General features: G+C 46.4%; 1 protein-coding gene across 1 annotated transcript; it reads left to right on the plus strand.

Moving 5' to 3' along the window:
• Positions 1-17,622: 17,622 nt before the first annotated feature.
• On the plus strand, positions 17,623-19,174 carry EI90DRAFT_2912944 (UDP-N-acetylglucosamine diphosphorylase; the record flags this gene model as incomplete). Its single annotated transcript, XM_039054481.1, has 2 exons — positions 17,623-18,220; positions 18,279-19,174. 2 exons carry the CDS (start codon positions 17,623-17,625, stop codon positions 19,172-19,174), a joined length of 1,494 nt encoding a protein of 497 aa, XP_038919048.1.
• Positions 19,175-20,092: the final 918 nt, after the last annotated feature.

A 20,092-nucleotide genomic window follows, 5' to 3' on the forward strand; every position in this document is an offset into this window, starting at 1 on the left:
GGAAGAGGAAGTAGGGAAGGAGTGGGTAGCAGGGAGCCAGGTCTGGTGGGTGACAGGGGACCGGGTCAGCTGGGGCCGGGTCTGGTGGGTGTGCCCTGACATCACCCCCCCCTTAAGCTGCTTTGCCTCGAAGCAGCCAGGCGGTTCTCCCTCTCTCTTCCTGGAGCCTGGGGGTGTGTCCTGTGGAACTCCTCAATCCGGTTGGGGGCATGGGCCAAGTGGTCCTGCTGGAGCCATTGGTTCTCTGAGCTTGGCCAGCCCGTGAACTTTACCAGATACCAGAGTTTCCGGCGTAGCCATTTAGAGTCCAATACTTTCTCAACTTCGTACTCCTCTTCTCCATCTACAAGTTCCGGGCCTGGGTGGGGGTCAGGGGGTCGTTCTGCAATCTCGTCTGGGCAGTGGGGTCTTATGTTCATCACGGACACAACTGGGTGTACTCCCTTCTGCCGTGCAGTGAGCTGGAGCTTGACAGCAGCCAGGGAGACGACTTTGACGACCTTGAAGGGACCTAGCCACTTATGGTCCAGCTTCTTGGTTGGATGGTCAGTTGTATAGTTTTGGGCGTTGAGCCAGACTTGGTCGCCTTCCTGGTACTTGGGGGCTGCCTCCCGGCCTCGGTCATAGTACTGGGCCATCTCATCTGCTGCATGCTCCAGAGCTGCCTTCGCCTCCTCCTGCATCTTCATCATCCTGGATGAGAAAGCGTCAGTGGCTTCTACCTCGGACGTTGAAAGAGAGAACGAAGGAAGGTCAGTTGGGAGGTTCAAATGAGACCACCACCAAGCTGTTCCCTGGTTCTTTAGTTAGGATGGGGAAGTGTACTAGTATTATTTATTGTAAATATAGTACCAATCCGAGTGTTTTGGCTAATTCTATTTTTTATGGGTTAGTTTTAAAGTTCCTGGGAATTGACTTACAGATAAACCGAGCCCTGCGGAGCTGTTCCTTTATTGAAACTTCTCAATTTGTCTAGGTGTAATTCTGTGTAGCGTTGTTTAATTTGGAATTTAACTTGAATTTAATCTTCTACTTGGTGAAGTTTCAAAGGTTCTATTCAGTTAATGGATTTGGATTGTGTCTGGAGTGTCCCTTGGGTTTGTTTTATTTTTGTCTTATTTTATTGCTTGTTTTAACAGTAGCAAGATAACTGTTTTGTGTTTACACTTTGAAATCTGGAGTGTTAACCAGCTCTCCTGTTGAAATATTTACTTAATATTTCTCTCCTTAATTGCTGCCTTTTACTACAGTGGCAATCTTAACTGTATATCACTTTTTCGCACTGGAGTGACAACCAGAAATGCTTGAGAAAAATAATACTCTATTTTCTTACTTCTCTAAGGGGGGCGAAAAGTCGCAGAAAGGGTCTCCCTTTTATACTCCTTCAGTCGCCTTCCTTTTTCACGCTCTACCTTCTATTTACAGGATTTATTTACAGTGTATTTTTCTCAAACTGAATAAAAAATGAAATTTTCACGCTATAGTTCTACTGCGCTTTTGCTGCGCTGAACTGCGGTTCTACTGTGGTCAGACTGCGCCTAGAATCCTTATTGTCCTCCCTCGCCTAAGCTATTTTAATGGTTAATTAGAACTTGGCTGTGCTGCATTTGTTGCAGTTACCTATTTAAAATTCCCTATATATACCATTAAATTTGCTATGACTCGATGATTCTGAATTCAAACTTCGCATTACTATGTGTACGGCTGTGCTGAGACCTTCAGCTGATTTATTCCATTTTTATTTAGTGACATTTAGTTAAAATGAGACTGAAATGGTAAATGAGTGAATTATTCAGGTTTAAAACTGAAAGAAAAAGTTGCTAGTAGTCAAGAATTACTCAAACGAATGTGTTATAGCTCTCCACTTCATTAGAATATCGTTCCCTAAAATTCCCGCCATGGTCCGTCGTAGTTTAGTGGTTTTTGTGAATTTCGTTCATATTCCCTGATTCCCCTTTGTATTATCACATCCTAATCCTCCATATGTATTGTTCGTTGTTATAGTAGGTCGTCCTTGAAGATATCATATTTTTATGTATTTTATTTAGGACTCTGGACCTCTTGAAGCTGTCTTCCCGCGCGTTTTCAGGTTTCTAACTTCATGTCCTTGTATCTCATTCATTTCTGGATGTTGTCTCACGTTCTTGGTATCATAAATTTTCATTTATTCCCACCTTTCCAATGGTACTAAGGTTGTGTCCTATTTCCTGGTATTCGTTGAGTTAGCAAAAGTTCGCGTGCACATTCGGTAATCACGTGCATCGTTCCCATAGTCGTTCGTATGTGGGCGCCGTTTCCATTTAATTGTTTGGGATTTATGATATGCGCAGGTGTTTATTTCTTTCATATGGGCTTCGGTGATTTATTTCAGATTTTTCCCTCATGATCTAAGGTTGTTTTGCACTTTCCGTGCTTTGTTTTGACCGGGCTCTTCCTTATTTGGATGGAAATTGGTCTTCACGATCTGCCAAAGTGCGGATCTCGGTTCCGATGGCCGGTTCCCTGCGCATCGCCACCCTCACGTGTCATTACACATGATGCAGATTTCTATATTCCCGTCATGGGTATAACTTCACAACAGCTGGATCGTTTGGGCTGAAAATTTGCATAACTATAGTTCCCCATTTTTCATAATTTCCGTGTAAATTTCGTTGTATGCTTTAATTATGGATCCTACGCAAACATCGTCTTTTCCCTGAGCTCGGACTTTTGATGTCACTATTCCTGTTATTGGATATCTCATTAATGCATGATCCTTTTATTATGAAAATTTGGGAGGATTAAGATTAGATCCCTTCCTTTCTAATGGGTTATCAAGCTTGTCTCGGTCGTTACTGGTTAATCTTCGCACTTGCCTTTTAGAGGTTGTCCTCATTTTGCAGGAGTTTTAGTCATATCTCCGTTGTTTATGGGTAGTTTCCCCTGTAATTACTTTCATTGGGTCCGTTTGGGGGACATCTACATTTCCTACTATAGACACGACTTTGAATTTCGCATTAGCTCCTGAGGAATCCTTGTTCCGTGGTACTTCCATCCTTGGCTATGTGTGCGGACGTGGGAAAGTAGTTTCCGTGGAGGTTCTCTGATTGTTTTTATAGTCAAATCTTGGTCGATTGTCCTAATTCTTGGTTTAATATTTGCTATAAATTCCCCCGAGAATTCCATCTCGTTGATGGTAAGCTTGAAGTATTTTTGCTATTTTCCTTTCTTTCGATTTATCGCATATAGTCATAATAATTCGTAAAAATTCGTAAAAATTCAGGTCCTTCTATTTTCTCATATCTACTTGTCGTATGAGGTTTTGTGATTTATCTGGCATATTTCCATAATGGATTTCCATAGTGTGACCGTTATTTCTCCTACAATGTACATGTGGGTTCCATCCCCATCCTGGGGTGCTGCCCGGTGTCAAGCTCGAAGGGGGTTCGACGGGTGGAGGAGTGGACGCAGTTGTTGTAGGCAAACTCTACCAGTGGGAGCCAGTCCACCCAATTGTCCTGGCAGTGGTTGACAAACACCCGGAGATAGGCTTCAATCTCCTGGTTGTCCCGTTCCGTTTGTCCATCAGTCTGGGGGTGGTAGGGTGTTGGAGGGGTTAGTTTGACCCCAGGAGGTCTGCGAGTTCCCTTGAGAAGCGTGAGATGAAGGCGCTTCCCCTATCACTGAGGACCTCTTTGGGGAGCCCGTGGTGCTTCCAGACATGCTCCAGGAAGAGCTGGGTGATACCAGCCGAATCCATGGATGTCATAGTAGGGATCGCGTGGATACGTTTGGACAGGCGGTCCACTACAACTAGGATGGCATTATATCCCTTCGACTCTGGGAGCTCTCCCACCATGTCTACCGAGATCACCTGCCAGTGGTGGGTGGGGACTTTATTTGGGGTGAGCTTCCCAACCTTTCGTGTGGGGAAGGTTTTGACATGGTGAATAATATTCAAAGAATAAAACAATGATCTATCAGAATAGTCAACAACCAGGTGACAAGTTCAGATGTTTAACAGATCTCATGATCTTTATGAGACTGGACAGACATTAGAAGATCATTATAAATTATCCACACCCATGTAGCATGAGATTTAATCTACTACAAGCATGCCTAGAACCTGGCATAGGTGTAATATTCAAAGAATATATCCCTACAACAAGAAAATAGCACATAGATGGCAGAATAAGAAGGAACATTGGGAAAGAAATGTGAATATCTCGGGAACCAGTAAACATTTGACTGTAATCTTTTTACCATCTGAAAGGACTGTTTCCAAACTTTATCCACGGTTTTGCTTCATTCTGAAAGCTTCAAAACTGACTGAGATATCGCTCAAACGGCGAAACACCTTATAATTCATATATATTTATTTGCTAATTCTTACAAAAAGTAATGTGACTCAAGGGAAATATATTGGCGCCCGGAAGTCTGGCGGACCAAATACCATATGACAGAGTATTCCCCGGCGCGGGCGGACAGTTTTTGATCGCATCAGAAGAGGAGAAAATGCTAAAAAACCGGATCTTGTATATTTTCCCATGATTCATCAAAACCTTTTGATTTTAAGCTCAAATAAATCGGAACAAAGGAATGATTGATGATCTGGATCTCGGATCATAAGCATAAAGTGATTTAGAAGTCCGCGGATTAGTTAATTAATTGGGAAAGCTCTAGAACATTAGTAATGATGCGGCTTCACAAAAAGGGGTGAATTAGAGAACAGTCTAGAAAGTTCCTTTATAGCCGAGTCATCTCTAAAGATAACCGTTCGTAATTAAGGCGGTGTAGAGCATAGCTTTAGCGCTACAAGACCCCGCTAAGATCGGCCCAAAAGACAAAGAACTGAATTACTTATTGCTGAGTCATGTCCTAAGTCCATTATTAAGCTTACACAGCCCAAGCCCCTATATCATTCTAGAACTATCTATAATACAAATGTAGCACATGTAACTAGTGCGAGGCATGGGAGTAGAGAGGCCTCTGAAAAGCATAAAAGGCCGCCGCTTCTGCCCCCTCTCAAACCTCAGGTAGAAATAAAAGTTTAATTCTCCTCACCAGTGGTTGGTTCATTTGCTCCAAAAGATAAAAGCAAATATTAGTTGTTAGCTAATATAAAACTAACATGTCACTCTAAACGTGAGTTAGGGTCAGTTAGACACAGCTGAACAAAAGTGTCATAGTGAGAATTAGTGAGAATTTGGTGGAGGGACTTCTTAATTGAATAATCTCTCAGCAATACTTGGTTATCACACCACAGGAGAAAAGTGAGCGATCCTGAACCTGCTAGATAACTAGCACGCACTCTAAGCGATAGAAAGAGCAGTTTGGTCACTCCTGTATTGAGTAACATTTATTGCGGAATTATTTTATTAGTAGTTTTCCTTCAGTAAATTATCAGGAAAATCACATCCTACTGAAAAGTGGTATATCTAGGTGTAATATTGTCAGGGCACACCCCACCCAACCCTGCGCCGCGCCGCCCTACTCCACTCCCCTGCTATCACTCCCTGTTTCTTCTTTCCCCTTTCCTTCTTTCTTTCTATTTCCATTCCATGGTTGACTTCCCCTTCTCTATGTATCACTACACACCTAACTGTCAGGGCACGCTGCCGCCGCCGCCTCCTTTCCTTCTGCCTCATCCTCTCATTCTCTCTTCTTTCCTTCTCTTTTTCTTTTTCTATCTTTATACAGACAACCTCTCTTTCTTTCCTACACTTGTAGCACGGACACGTCCGACGCTGAGCACCCCATAGGGGCACCGCAACGCCGGACATGCCGCGCACTCCCACTTGTATCTCCCCTCCAACACTCGGGATCGACCGCGGACCCACCCGCAGTAACCCGGCTTCGTCCGAGGGTGACGTGGCACCTCCACGTGACCCGTTCACACATGTATATAAACTAAGCCGAAGCAGGACCGAAGAAGTAACCTTCTTCTCATTTCCCGCTTCAGGCAAGTACCCTAGTTTAGTTTAGCTTCCCACCCTAATAACAATACATTTCCCACTTCAGCCTAAGAAGCCACACAGGGATGTAAGCCCGAGTGAGGGCTGCCCACTATACAGTCTCACTGCCCCACTGCCGTCTGGGCCGCTAGCGCTAAGCGCTGAAGGAGAGAACGAAGGAAGGTCAGTTGGGAGGTTCAAACGAGACCACCACCAAGCTGTTCCCTGGTTCTTTAGTTAGGATGGGGAAGTGTACTAGTGTTATTTATTGTAAATAAAGTACCAATCCGAGTGTTTTGGCTAATTCTATTTTTATGGGTTAGTTTTAAAGTTCCTGGGAATTGACTTACAGATAAACCGAGCCCTGCAGAGCTGTTTCTTTATTGAAATTTATTAATTTGTCTAGGTGTAATTCTGTGTAGCGTTGTTTAATTTGGATTTAAACTTGAATTTAATCTTCTACTTGGTGAAGTTTCAAAGATTCTATTCAGTTAATGAATTTGGATGGTGTCTGGAGTGTCCCTTGAGTTCGTTTTATTTTTGTCTTTATTTTATCGCTTGTTTTAACAGTAGCAAAATAACTGTTTTGTGTTTACACTTTGAAATCTGGAGTGTTAACCAGCTCTCCTGTTGAAATATCTACTTAATATTTCTCGCCTTAATTGCTGCCTTTTACTACAGTGGCAATCTTAACTGTATATCACTTTTTCGCACTGGAGTGACAACCAGAAATGCTTGAGAAAAATAATACTCTATTTTCTTACTTCTCTGAGGGGGGCGAAAAGTCGCAGAAAGGGTCTCCCTTTTATACTCCTTGGGTCGCCTTCCTTTTTCACGCTCTACCTTCTATTTACAGGATTTATTTACAGTGTATTTTTCTCAAACTGAATAAAAATGAAATTTTCATGCTATAGTTCTACTGTGCTTTTGCTGCGCTGAACTGCGGTTCTACTGCGGTCAGACTGCGCCTAGAATTCTTATTGTCCTCCCTCGCCTAAGCTATTTTAATGGTTAATTAGAACTTGGCTGCGCTGCATTTGCCGCAGTTACCTATTTCAAATTCTATATATATACCAGTAAATTTGCTATGACTCGATGACTCTGAATTCAAACTTCGCATTACTATGCGTACGGCTGTGCTGAGACCTTCAGCTGATTTATTCCATTTTTATTTAGTGACATTTAGTTAAAATGAGACTGAAATGGTAAATGAGTGAATTATTCAGGTTTGAAACTGAAAGAAAAAGTTGCTAGTAGTCAAGAATTACTCAAACGAATGTGTTATAGCTCTCCACCTCATTAGAATATCGTTCCCTAAAATTCCCGCCATGGTCCGTCGTAGTTTAGTGGTTTTTGTGAATTTTGTTCATATTCTCTGATTTCCTTTTGTATTATCACATCCTAATCCTCCATATGTATCGTTGGTTGTTATAGTAGGTTGTCCTTGAAGATATCATATTTTTATCCATTTTATTTAGGACTCTGGACCTCTTGAAGCTGTTTTCCCGCGCATTTTCAGGTTTCTAACTTCATGTCCTTGTATCTCATTCATTTCTGGATGTTTTCTCACGTTCTTAGTATCATAAATTTTCATTTATTCCCACCTTTCCAATGGTACTAATATTGTGTCCTATTTCCTGGTATTCATTGAGTTAGCAAAGATTCGCGCGCACATTTGGTAATCACGTGCGTCGTTCATATGCGGGAGCCGTTTTCGTTTATTTGTTCGGGATTTATGATATGCGCGGGTGTTTATTTCTTTCATATGGGCTTCTGTGATTTATTTCAGATTTTTCCCTCATAATCTAAGGTTGTTTTGCACTTTCCATGCTTTGTTTTGACCGGGCTCTTCCTTATTTGGACGGAAATTGGTCTTCGCGATCTGCTGAAGTGCGGATCTTGGTTCCGACGGCCGGTTCCCTGCGCATCGCCACCCTCACGTGTCATTACACATGATGCGGATTCCTATATTCCCATCATGGGTATAACTTCACAACGGCTGGACCGTTTGGGCTGAGAATTTGCATAACTATAGTTTCCTATTTTTCATAATTTCCGTATAAATTTCGTTGTATGTTTTAATTATGGATCCTACGCAATCATCGTCTTGTCCCTGAGCTCGGACTTTTGATGTCGCTATTCCCGTTATTGGATTTCTCATTAACGCATGATCCTTTTATTATGAAAATTTGGGAGGATTAAGAGTAGATCCTTTCCTTTCTAATGGGCTATCAAGCTTGTCTCGGTCGTTACTAGTTAATCTTCGCGCTTGCTTTTTAGACATTGTCCTCGTTTTGCAGGAGTTTTAGTCATATCTCCGTCGTTTATGGGTAGTTTCCCCTGTAATTACTCTCATTGGTTCCGTTTGGGTGACATCTACATTTCCTATTATAAACACGACTTTGACTTTTGCATTAGTTCCTGAGGAATCTTTGTTCCGTGGTACTTCCATCCTTGCTATGTGTGCGGACGTGGGAAAGTAGTTTCCGTGGAGGTTCTCTGATTATTTTTATAGTCAAATCTTGGTCGATTGTCCTAATTCTTGGTTTAATATTTGCTATAAATTCCCCGAGAATTCCGTCTCGTTGATGGTAAGCTTGAAGTATTTTTGTTATTTTTCTTTCTTTCGATTTATTGTGTATAGTCATAATAATTCGTAAAAATTCGTAAAATTCGTTAAAATTCAGGTCCTTCTATGTTCTCATATCTACTTGTCGTATGAGGTTTTGTGATTTATCTGGCATATTTCCATAATGGGTTTCCATGGTGTGGCCGTTATTTCTCCTACAGCGCCCACTTCGTCGAGCCCACAGCCCGACAATGTAGCCCAGGCTACGTCATCGCATCCGACGCAGCAATCAGATGTCCAGATGAACAACCTGGAGGAAAACCCTCCTCCGGGGCAATGACTCCACCCTTGAGAAAAGGGAAAGTGACATGGTAATACGCCATCAAGGCGCCCGTGAAAACACCTTCCCCCAACTCGAGGCCCCGCACACAATACTGTATGCGAGGAACCGCAAGTAACAATTGTGGAAATCTCCACTCCACCAATAGACCCACATCCACCACCGCTCGTGTGTAAACACCACTTACACATGAACCCTCACGGAACAAGTGAGGAACACCAAAGACATACAACCTTTGGGTCGAAATTCACTTTCGACAAACTCCACTATTTTTCTCCCTGCAATACCCATGTATCACCGTTCACTTCAAAGTAACGGCCCACACTCATTTATTTCTTAAACCCTCCCTCTCTCCTTCACCGACATGTATAAAATCGCCCACTTTAAAGTGGCAACAACAAAAAACACTCATTGACAATTCCAAACTCAATGTAAATCAATTATTAAAATTTGTTTTATTTCACTATCAACCTTGTATGCGTCGCAAATGCAATGCAAGGGGGGAGAATGTCAGGGCAATAGCCCCGAACCCCGAGTCATATGTAAATTAGATACATATAGTCACGTGGGTAAGCGGGAACCTCCGGGTAACTGCTTAAACACCACCATAAAATACACATACTTGTATCACTTACAGCTTTGTGTGCTGAGCTACCCAAAGACCTCACATTATGGTACACCAGCAAATCCCTGTTATGGCGTTGTTGTGGGGACAACTCCGTGTACCGCAAAAAGTCGGATTCTGCGGAATTTGGTCACTAACATGCAGTACATATCCGCTGACGTTCCCGATACTCATTCTATCACTATCCAACACTCCATACACTCACTCCATATTTTTCCTTATTTTCCCCATCATTCCCGACAGCCCCAAGCCAAATTCCCATGCCCAACCACGCCGCCAATTTCACCCCCTCTCCACATCTCAAGAACCACTGCACCAAATGGGATGAATAAGGGCTCGTTGGAAAGCTGGAGACGAGGAGGTTGCTGACGGGAGGATAGGCGGGTGCTGTGGCGAACTGTTGTGGAGTTAATCTTCACAATTCCCATTTCGGACCCGTTGTCACATTTTCCCCATTCACTCATATTTCTTTTATTGTTTCTTTGTTCCCAATTGGATATTCATCATTTACGGTTGCCTAACGGTCCATTTACATTCCCCCAGTCCATTCATTTCATTCCCAACATATATAAACTAGATAACAGCTTGTACATAACAAGTTAGTATTGAATAGACCCGTGAAGGGACAAGAAAGAGTTGCATCCAAGTGGCAAAGACGCCATCCACGACCCTAACGCCCCCATTGAGCTAGTTGCTTACGTCTAAGACCCCTCACATCGTAATACTCAGCCTTGACGTCCAAGAGAGACGTAGGTGAGTGTTTGTTTGAGGTTTTTGCAGACTCGGTAGCGCCCACGGACCAAGACCCGGCCTCACGAACCACATCCGCGCACACTACCACCCTCCCCCTTCTCTCTGTCTCGAGTCTAGGCGATAGACCCGTTACAGCGTATGAACAAATACGCATGGATCCAGATGACATTCTCTACACCCCATGGGACATACAACTCCAAAACGATGCAGCAAGGAGACTTCAACACTCCCTGTACTTTCCAGCACACGTTGACCTGGGAACTACGAGGAGAAATAGGCAGACATTTACATGTCTGGTTCAATGACATCTTCACCAGCACAAGCTCAGTGGAGTGTCAGAGACCAGACTTGAGACGAAGGAATGTCTCCGTAACGGAGGGCTTTGGCCTCAGCGACTTCTGCCAAGAGCGCTGTGCCTAGTGACACATCCGTGCCCTAACTTACTGACTGGCACTTAGAACCTAGGGGGGGTAACTCTAGTTGATTTATCTGCTGGGGCGTAACCTATGTACAAGTGGTGTATATATATGGTTACAGTGGAGACGGTTCCGCAATTGGCGGAGCCGAACGGAGCGGAGCTAACAGGGTTAAGACATTAGCCGACTGAATATTACCGACGAGTCGGTTCGCGGGGTTAGCGGAAAGGCAGGCGTTAACCCAGAAACGGAAAGGAGGGATAGGCCCGAAGGTGGGCTCTGCAGGGCAGGCAAGTGTATTGCCCAGTGGAGGCGGGAGTGCGCTAGCGGACGTCGGAGCTGTCCGGAAGTCTTCGGGGCTCCGTACTTAGGGAGGCGTAGGTAATAAATTGAAATGAGGGGGTGGTGACCATCGAGGGGTACCGAGAGGTTTGCGGAATACGGGGGCTCCGAGGTTGGTGAGGGGGGAGCGGAGTTAGAACAGAGGGATCGGAGAGACCGGAAGTCGATGGCCGGGGATGGATATGACATGGAGAACCACAATAAAGCACTATTGTGGTTATTCACTTGCCTCAAGGGGGCAAAGTTCTATATAAGCCAGAAGAAATTCCAGCCATCCGCTCCAATCCTAGATGTTCTAGGAAGCCATGTGGATGAACAAGGCATCCATGCTCAAGCGGATAAAATGGAGAAAATCTGCAACTGGTGAGAGCCAGTAGACCACACAGGAGTCTTATGATTCCTGGGAATGGTAGAATATCTATTGATATTCATGTCAAATGTCAGTGGCTACACAGGGCCACTGCAAACAATCTGCTCGAACAAGCAGATATTCAGGTGGACCCCATTCCACCAGAAATGCTTTGATGAGATAAAATGTCTCACATGCAGGGTGTCATGGCTGTCATATCCGTGCATACCCGACCCCGACCCGACTTCCAGACCTCCACCCTCTTCACCTCCGGAGTCATAACCTACCACTGCCTTTCCGATACTCACCTTCGGTCTCGGCAACATACCCCTCCTCTTACCTCTCCGACCCCTTCTCCGTCCGTTCCGATACTCATCTCGGACCGAACATCTCCCTACTCGCCACCCTTCCTACAACTCCGCTCCCCCCTCACCACACCTCCACCCTCCCGTCATCCCCTACGCTATCTCCGTCCGTTCCGATATCCACCTTCGGACCTGACTACTCTTCCTTACCTTCCCCTCTCTCATTCCTCCGCCACCCTTCCGCCAAGTTACGACCATCCACCGCTGTTCCGTACTTCACACTCGGACACCGTTCGTACCTTACTCCGAGCCTCCGTCATAGTCCATACCTCGGACTTTGACTCCACCTCGGTCTTAGTCCATTGCATTGGTGACCTCATACTACGTGAACACCATTGCCAATATTCCTCGGACTTCCAACCCCACCTCCGTAACCTCTGTAAGCTCCGCAACCCCCGAGCTTCGCGGACCGCCTCCAGCACTCTCGCCGTTTGTAATGTATTTCTCGCAATTCCCCCTCATCCCTATTTGGACTACTGCTTCTTTCTATTCTAGCCAGTTAGTCATCACCCCCACTTCCCCTCATCCTCCTGCCCCTCTGGGCCTTGCCCACTCTACCTCCTTTTGGATGTATCACAGGTCTTGCCCTATGACCTTCGGTACCGCTCCGCTCCCTCTAACCCTTTGTTCCCGTTCGGACGTCTTCGTTCCGATTCGGTCACCCTTTGTTTCTCCTTGTGCTTTTGCCCCTTCCTTATATATCGGCGCTTGTACATACTCGTCTGTTTTCAGTCCGAAATCGACCTGAAATGCCCCCAAGAGACTTCCTGCTCACCTACTGTGAAATTAAGGACCAAATGGACAAACAGCAATGGCACAGCGCTCCGCTTGAGTCGCTGAGGCCAAGGTCCCTCCACACTAAGTCTCCGATTCCACTCCGGAGTCGTCCGTTTCCGCCCATCTCTAACAATGGCCGTGCATTCCGGCCCATTAGCCGCCCATCCCGATGCCGCCCAAGCCCATTCCCGCTACACGAGCGTGAGCGTGAGCCCCGACCTCAGCCCTATCCTCCCTGAGGACTCCCTGCTCACTCCCCTGCTTGCCCCCAGGCTCCCCTGCACCTGGCCGACTCCCCCACAGCCACTCCAACCTCCCCACCCCAAGTCCGCCTCCAGCACCGTGCCCAGCGTGACTCCTCTACCCTGCCCACTTGGCCCCTACAGGGCCGCTACCATTCCCGCGCACCCGACTCTGGCCCAACTCCGAGTCCAGCACCGCTACGATACCATCGCCGCTATCATGGCCCTACGCTCCTTCCTTTATTTATCTGTTATTGTTTGTTTTGACCCTCAGTCATTGCCGGCCACTGTGCGGCCAACCCCGCTCCTTATTCATGTTTGCTTCCGGACCCTTCGGCCTTCGGCCCAGGTCCACTTCCATTCATTCTTTCTCCCTATATACATATATCCTGTATGATACTTTATTGTACCTTAGCTCTAATATCAATTTGACCACGACTCCCCAAGTCCTGACCCCAGCAAGGCAACCCCAGTAAGTCTGAAATGAGGGCCAAGAGACAGCTAGGGGGCACAGCACTCCTTTAGAGTTGCTGAGGCCAAATGCCCTACCCTTGGGCCTTGTTCACGGCATCACAGCCATCACAGCCTATAGCGGCCTGCAACGGCAACCTTCGGTGCCGACCCCAGACCAGTGTCTAACACAGGGCTCCAATTCTGAAGCCCATCCAGTGGAACCCACTGGAAAACTTCTCAATAGAAGAGAGGGATAAACTCCATGTCTGGGTTATAACAGACACATGCCCAGTGGGCATGGGTGCACTAATTGGACAAGGCAAAAAGTGGCAAACTTGCTGCCCTGCCACATTTATGTCCAAAAAGTTCACAAACACCCAGCATAGGTACTTTGCCTATGAACTTGAGGCACTCATGAGATGGCAAGACAATCTCATGGGAGGCCATGAATTCACAGTACTCACGGATCACAAAGCTTTGGAATATTTCAAAGCGAAAAACCACAACTCAGGAAGACACCTGAGATGGCAAGCTTTCTTCCCAAGATTTAATTGCGAAATAAAATACATGGAAGGCCACAAGAATAAAGTGGCAGATGCACTTTCATGTTACTACAACTCATCAACTGACGAGGATCTGCATTTCAATGACTACATGTCGGCGGATATCCACCTGGATAAGAATGCAGAAGATATCATCCCTGACAGAGTCGAGGAGTACGAAGAACTGCTACTAAGCAGCACTCTGAGTGAAAACTCAGAGAAAAAGAGACTCACAGCAATACGCACAAGTGCCATAACCTGGTCTGGAAAAATATCAAAAAATACAGGGATGATGGGGGAAGTGCAACAGGCTTTGGGGGATTGTGTGTCAGGTCCCAGGTAATGTCTGTAGACCATTATATGGCAGTGCTTGGGTACTACCAGCTCATCCCTCCTACAATGTCAAGGCTGAGAATTATGATTGGAGGGAGTTTAGCAAGCTTAGAGTGGCATCAGGGTCATGGATGGCATCTTTGCCACTTGGATGCAACTGATTTTCACTCCTTCACGGGTCTATTCAGTACTCACTCATTATGTACAAGGTTTTTCTATTTTTTATGGGCTGGAAATGAAATGAATGGAATGGGGAAATGCAAATGGGCTGATAGGCAACCATAAATAAAGAATGTCCAATCAGAGACAGAGAAACAATAAAAGATATATGAATGAATGGGGAAATTGTGACAATGGATCCAAAATGGAAATTGTAAAAATTAACGTGCCCACCTATCTGTCAGGGCACACACCCTGACTAGCCCAGACCTGGACCCACATCCAGACCTGCTACACTTCCCATGCGTACTTCCCACGTGTACTTCCTGTGCCACATGCTCCATGCACCACATGATCTGGCCCTGGATCCTGCCCTCATGTGACTTCCAGGTATCCCCAGAAGTTTTCCTGATATTGTGGCCACTGTGGGAAGATGAGAAGTTAGCTTCCTTCTCATCTCCTTACCCACAGTAGGTTGTGCCCTGGATAGGGCTGGTTACACCAGTAGGTTGTGGACCATAGGGGAGGGTCATGGGGACCTGGGAGTCGTCCCCTGACACTATCCTCCCATCAGCAACCTCCTCATCTCCAGCTTTCCAACAAACCCTTATTTGTCCCAATTGGTGCAGTAGTTCCTGAGATATGGCCATTGACAGGTGCTGTCAAGACCACATGAGGCTCTACACCATGCTGAACCATCCAAGTATGGGATTCCCATTCTGGGAAATGCTCTGTGGGTAAAGGGGGAAGGTAGAGCATCACCATTGGGCAGAAAAACAGCTAGGTTTGATGTGTAGTTGTGGAGGTCTGGGGAGGGGGTGAAATTGGCAGTGTGGTTGGGCATGGGAAATTTGACTTGGGACTGTTGGGAATGATGGGAAAAATAAGGAAAAATAAGGAATGAGTGTATGGAGTGTTGGATAGTGAGAGAAAAGGCATTGGAAGTATCAGTGGATATGTAGTGTGTGTTGTTGGGTAGAATCTGCAGAATCCGACTTTTTGTGGTGCACGGACTTGTCCCCACAACAATGTTCACACAGAAAAGATCCTGTATGGTTTAGAGTCCAAGTATTCAGTGCAAAATGCACCCACCAATGTGAAGCTTGCAATCTTGCTCCAAAAAGAAAGCATGAGGCTGAAACACAAGAAACACAAGGCATGGTGAGCTTCTATAGAAAACCATAGGAGTGAGGCCACAACGGGGCCGGGATCGGACCAGCTAACGATAGACCACTAAATAAAATTGTCGGCACAAACATATGTAAATACATGTTGCGAGGCTGTCCTCCAACACACCCTCTCAGACAAAGGAACATGCATGCATCTAAACATGAATTCATGATATGGTGAAACCAATGTGAAGGAATTGAATAAAAAGAATGAACAACAATTGAAATGGAAAAAGTGGAAAAAGGAATGTGAAGGGGGTGAATCCAAAGGATGCATGGTCAGGGGGTGCTTGTCCAATCATGATTTTGTCTCCAAATCTAAGTAGATGCCATGCCTGGCAGGTGGTGTTCTCAGTGATCCCGGATGTCCAACTTGTCTGATGTGCATATGAGCATCAATCTTGATGTGTGTGAAAAATCACCCTCTGAATCCACAGTGTGCCATAGGAAAGGCAGTGGGGGTATGGCCCTGATGGTCTGCCCATGCCAGGTGCAAGGTGAAGTTGGGTTGCTACCTCTGAGCGTGCGCGATTGGACCGTGGGAAAAAACGAAAATTGATGACGTGGCAATGAAGGAATGGGGAGGAAAGGGAAATAAGAAGTTGCATGCCTGTCTAAGGACTTACAGCCATGAGAAGGGGGGTTGCCTATTACTGCCTTCAAGGACTTTGAAGGAGGGTGTATACACACCGGAGGGGGGGTTGCCGATTACAACTTTCCTGGACTTTGAAAGAGGTTGCCGCTTACTGCCTTCCTGGACTTTAAAGGAGAGTGCCAATTACAACCTTCCTGGACTTAGAAGGAGGATGCCAAGTACAACCTTCCTGGACTTTGAAGGAGGATGCCAGACTGGACTTAAGAGGGGGTGGGTATAGCGCGAACCAGAAAACCCGGAAGGTGACCAATGGAGGATTTAGCCACTGCTGCGAGGGTCATGCAGACTTTGATTGATACTTCAGCGAGCCGTTAGGCTGGCTGGGCTCATAACCTATAGAAAAATATAGGGTTATGGCAGTTCCAGGGCCAGGGTCGGACAAGATGACAGTAGACCACTAAATAAAATTGTCGGCACAAACATATGTAAATACATGTTGCGAGGCTGTCCTCCAACAGCTTCCAGTTAGATGACTTCTCATGGCCACCATTGGCTTGTCAGCAGGATGAGTGGCGGGTATTGCCACTTCAGGTGGCACTCATCAGGTATTATGTAAAGTGAAAAGGGAGAAACCAAAAGGGGAAAGAGATGACAAATTTTCAGCATCGTAATATTGCCACAGGTGTATGACTCTGTGCAGAGTAATCCGGTGCATAGATTTTTTTGTTGTTTAATGACCTCATTTCACGAGACTAATCATGGGGCAACAACCGGAATCGGCCCAGCTGATGCTGCAACCTCTCTTGTTCGATCGGACCCTGCTGCACCTGTCTCAGCACCGCACTCACCCCTTTGCCGCCCTATCTTTCACGAGCCCCTGCGCAAACCTGACCATTTGATGGACCCAGGAACCGTGCCTCAGTCGTACGCTGGGTTTTCTGGCGCGGATGCGCAAAGCAGATTATACCAGTAGAGGTATGTACTGAACTTCACTCATCACGAGAATGCTCACGATAATTCAGGCCGTGTTTATAAAAAGGGCTTCCATGATGCCCCCTTTCCTCTCCTTATCGGCTGAACCTCCTCGCATCTCTCGTGGTGAGTCAAACACCAACTTGCTGCCGCTCATCAAAACTCACTCGTGAACTGCTGCTGCTGCCTCTCCCGCTTCCCTGGCTGCCGCTATCATCTTAACTGGCTCACATCCGCTGCTATAGTCTGACTTGACTAGTTTTGTCTCTCCCACCCCCAACCCCTTTCACCACCATTAGAACGATCTTGAGCTTTTGTCTTGCGAATTGTTTTTCCGAATTTGCGTGTATTATCAGTATCCGCTCGCGTTTGTCTTTGGTTGCTTCCCTTTGTTCCGTTGTAGTATGGTTTCTTCTTATTGCCTGGAATTCCCTTGTACTTGTCTGGTTGTTTCTCTGAACTTTCTCATTTGTGATCTCGCTTGTTTTTATTGTTTGGTTTCCCTTGTACTAGTAACGGATCACGCGTGTCTTGCCGCGCCTGCTGCCAATCCATTCTGGGCCTCCTGGGCCGTCTCCCGCTACAATCCTCAGTCGAACCTGATTAGTCCGTGTTATATAGCTGTAAATCCCAAAACATCGAGGTCTTCGGAAGTAAACTCCGACATGGTTGTGTCCTGTCGAACACCATGTCCTCTTATGAACGCTTGAAAGAACGCTATCTCGCAGCGAATCAATCCCACGTCTTCACTTATTGGGACAGGCTTAATGAGAAAGAGCGCGATGAATTGCTGCACAACTTGAACAAGATCGATATCGAACGCGCAAACCGCATATTCGCCAAATCTACCCATCCCACTAGCGAAAGTGGAAACGGACAGCCCTCCATAGAGCCCTTTCCCGATGATTCTTTCGATACCACGATCGGCGAGGAAAGCGTTGCGAATGTGGAATCATGGAGAAAGATCGGATTGGACGCGATCGGCGCTGGCAAGGTTGGCGCTCTACTGATGGCGGGCGGCCAAGGGACGCGGCTTGGAAATTCAGACCCTAAAGGCTGCTACGATATCGGTTTGCCCTCACATAAACCACTCTTCCAGATTCAAGCGGAGCGAATTTTACGCTTGCAGACACTCGCGGAGAGGGAACTAGGGAAACCTGTGGGCTCAGTCATCGTTCCATGGTATGTGATGACTAGTAGACCAACACGTCCGGCAACGGTGGCATTCTTTGAAAAACATCAATATTTTGGCTTATCGAGATCGAATGTGATCTTCTTTGAACAAGGTCAGTGAGAATAGATCAGCCTGGGTCCCAGCAAAGTGTCTAAACATGACATCCTCAGGGACTTTGCCGTGTTTCTCTCCAGACGGGAAGGTCATAATGGCGTCTCCAACCGAGATTGCCACCGCACCGGACGGAAACGGAGGGTACTACGCTGGTTTGCGTGCACCTCTTTCCCCCTCAGACCCCGATCACACTGGACTCTCAGACCTCAAATCCCGCGGGGTCGAATACTTGCACGCATATGCTGTCGATAATTGTTTGGTGCGCGTTGCCGATCCCGTGTTCGTCGGGTACAATATCTGGAAACACGCAGATTGCGCCGCGAAAGTGATACCCAAGGCAACGCCTGATGAGGGCTTAGGCGTTATAGCACTCAAAGGGGGCGTCTTCACTGTCGTAGAATACACTGAAATTACCAGGGAACAGGCGGAACGCAAGGACCCAAATCACCCTGATCGTCTCGCTTTCCGTGCAGGGAGCATTGCCAATTTTTTCTACACTCGAACGTTCCTCGAAGAGGTTGAATCATTCGAAAGCCAACTAGCTTTCCACATCGCTCAGAAGAAGGTTCCATATTGTCCTGTCGATAACCCCACCGGAGAGACCATCAAACCTTCCAAACCAAACGGCATCAAGCTGGAACTCTTTGCATTCGACGCTTTCTCCTTTGCAAAGCGCGTGTTTGTCTTGGAGGTCGACCGCAAGGAAGAATTCAGTCCATTCAAGAATCCTCCGGGAACGGGCTACGAAGATCCGGACACTAGTCGAACCGCTATTCTCGCTCAGCAAAAGAGGTTCTTGCAGCGTGCTGGAGCGAGCGTTGCAGATGGTGTCGTGATAGAGATATCACCGTTGGTGTCCTATGCTGGAGAAGGGTTAGAAGCCGCTAAAGGAAAAACGTATGTTCGTTCTGGTTTTGTGGAGTCTGTCGAGGAACTAGATGGGTTAGCGTAAACTTGCACAGGGCTTTCTGTAATCGACATCCACCGAATGTGCGTCGCGTGTTTATACCGTTGTTGTACTGCTCCTGAATCAATCAGGCTTATCTGGATGTAACATAATGTGAATTACCCGAATTGGAATATTAGCGGTTTTTACGCTGGCGACGTTCTCGCTGGCGTACACGAATTAGACACAATATTGTGAACACAAGAAAAAAGAGGAAACATCTTCGACTCACAGACTCAAGTCCCGTAGCACGTGAACTGAGAAGTCGTAAGGTCCAAAAATTGTGTTTTTATATGTAGTCAGGCAAACCAAAATAGGCAAGAAAGGGAAATCCAAGACGCCGCAAGACTTAGGCAGGATCCCACAGCCTCTACTACGCAAGATCACTCAGCATCAACAACGTGAGTTGGCCTCGGCGTACGCTTGAATCTAATACTCGGACCAATCCGATCCGGGTTCTTTGGGGCTTCCGACTGGCCAGCCAACGCATCGTCGCTAGCGTCCGAATCCCCAGACGGTTCGAGATTAGGGCCCCTTCAGCCATGCACCGCACAAGTATCCATGTGAGAATAGGCTAGAAGCGCAACTCGAAGCGCGGTAACGAGCCCGACAAGCGACTCCACGTCTCTAGTGCATTAAGAATGGCGAGTGCCAGTCGGACCTTTGAAAAAGCCGCTTCCTTGCTAATCCGCCTTTTGACCCCCCCCCCCCCCCGGGCAAGCTTGCAATGAACTTCCTCCCGATCAAAACTACCGGCTACCAGGTACAGCTCCGATACATTGATATCACCACTGTTTGATACTTTCCACGAGAACTGAACTGCTGGATATCACCGCGGATGTCAAAACGTCCACAGAAAGCTTCTCTGGATATCCCAGTCGACGAGAATAGCGATACTCCCTTACCAGGGAAATGCATTGGTTC

Source organism: Cantharellus anzutake, assembly GCF_015039405.1.
Source record: "Cantharellus anzutake strain C23 chromosome Unknown EI90scaffold_12, whole genome shotgun sequence".
NCBI lineage: Eukaryota > Fungi > Basidiomycota > Agaricomycetes > Cantharellales > Hydnaceae > Cantharellus > Cantharellus anzutake.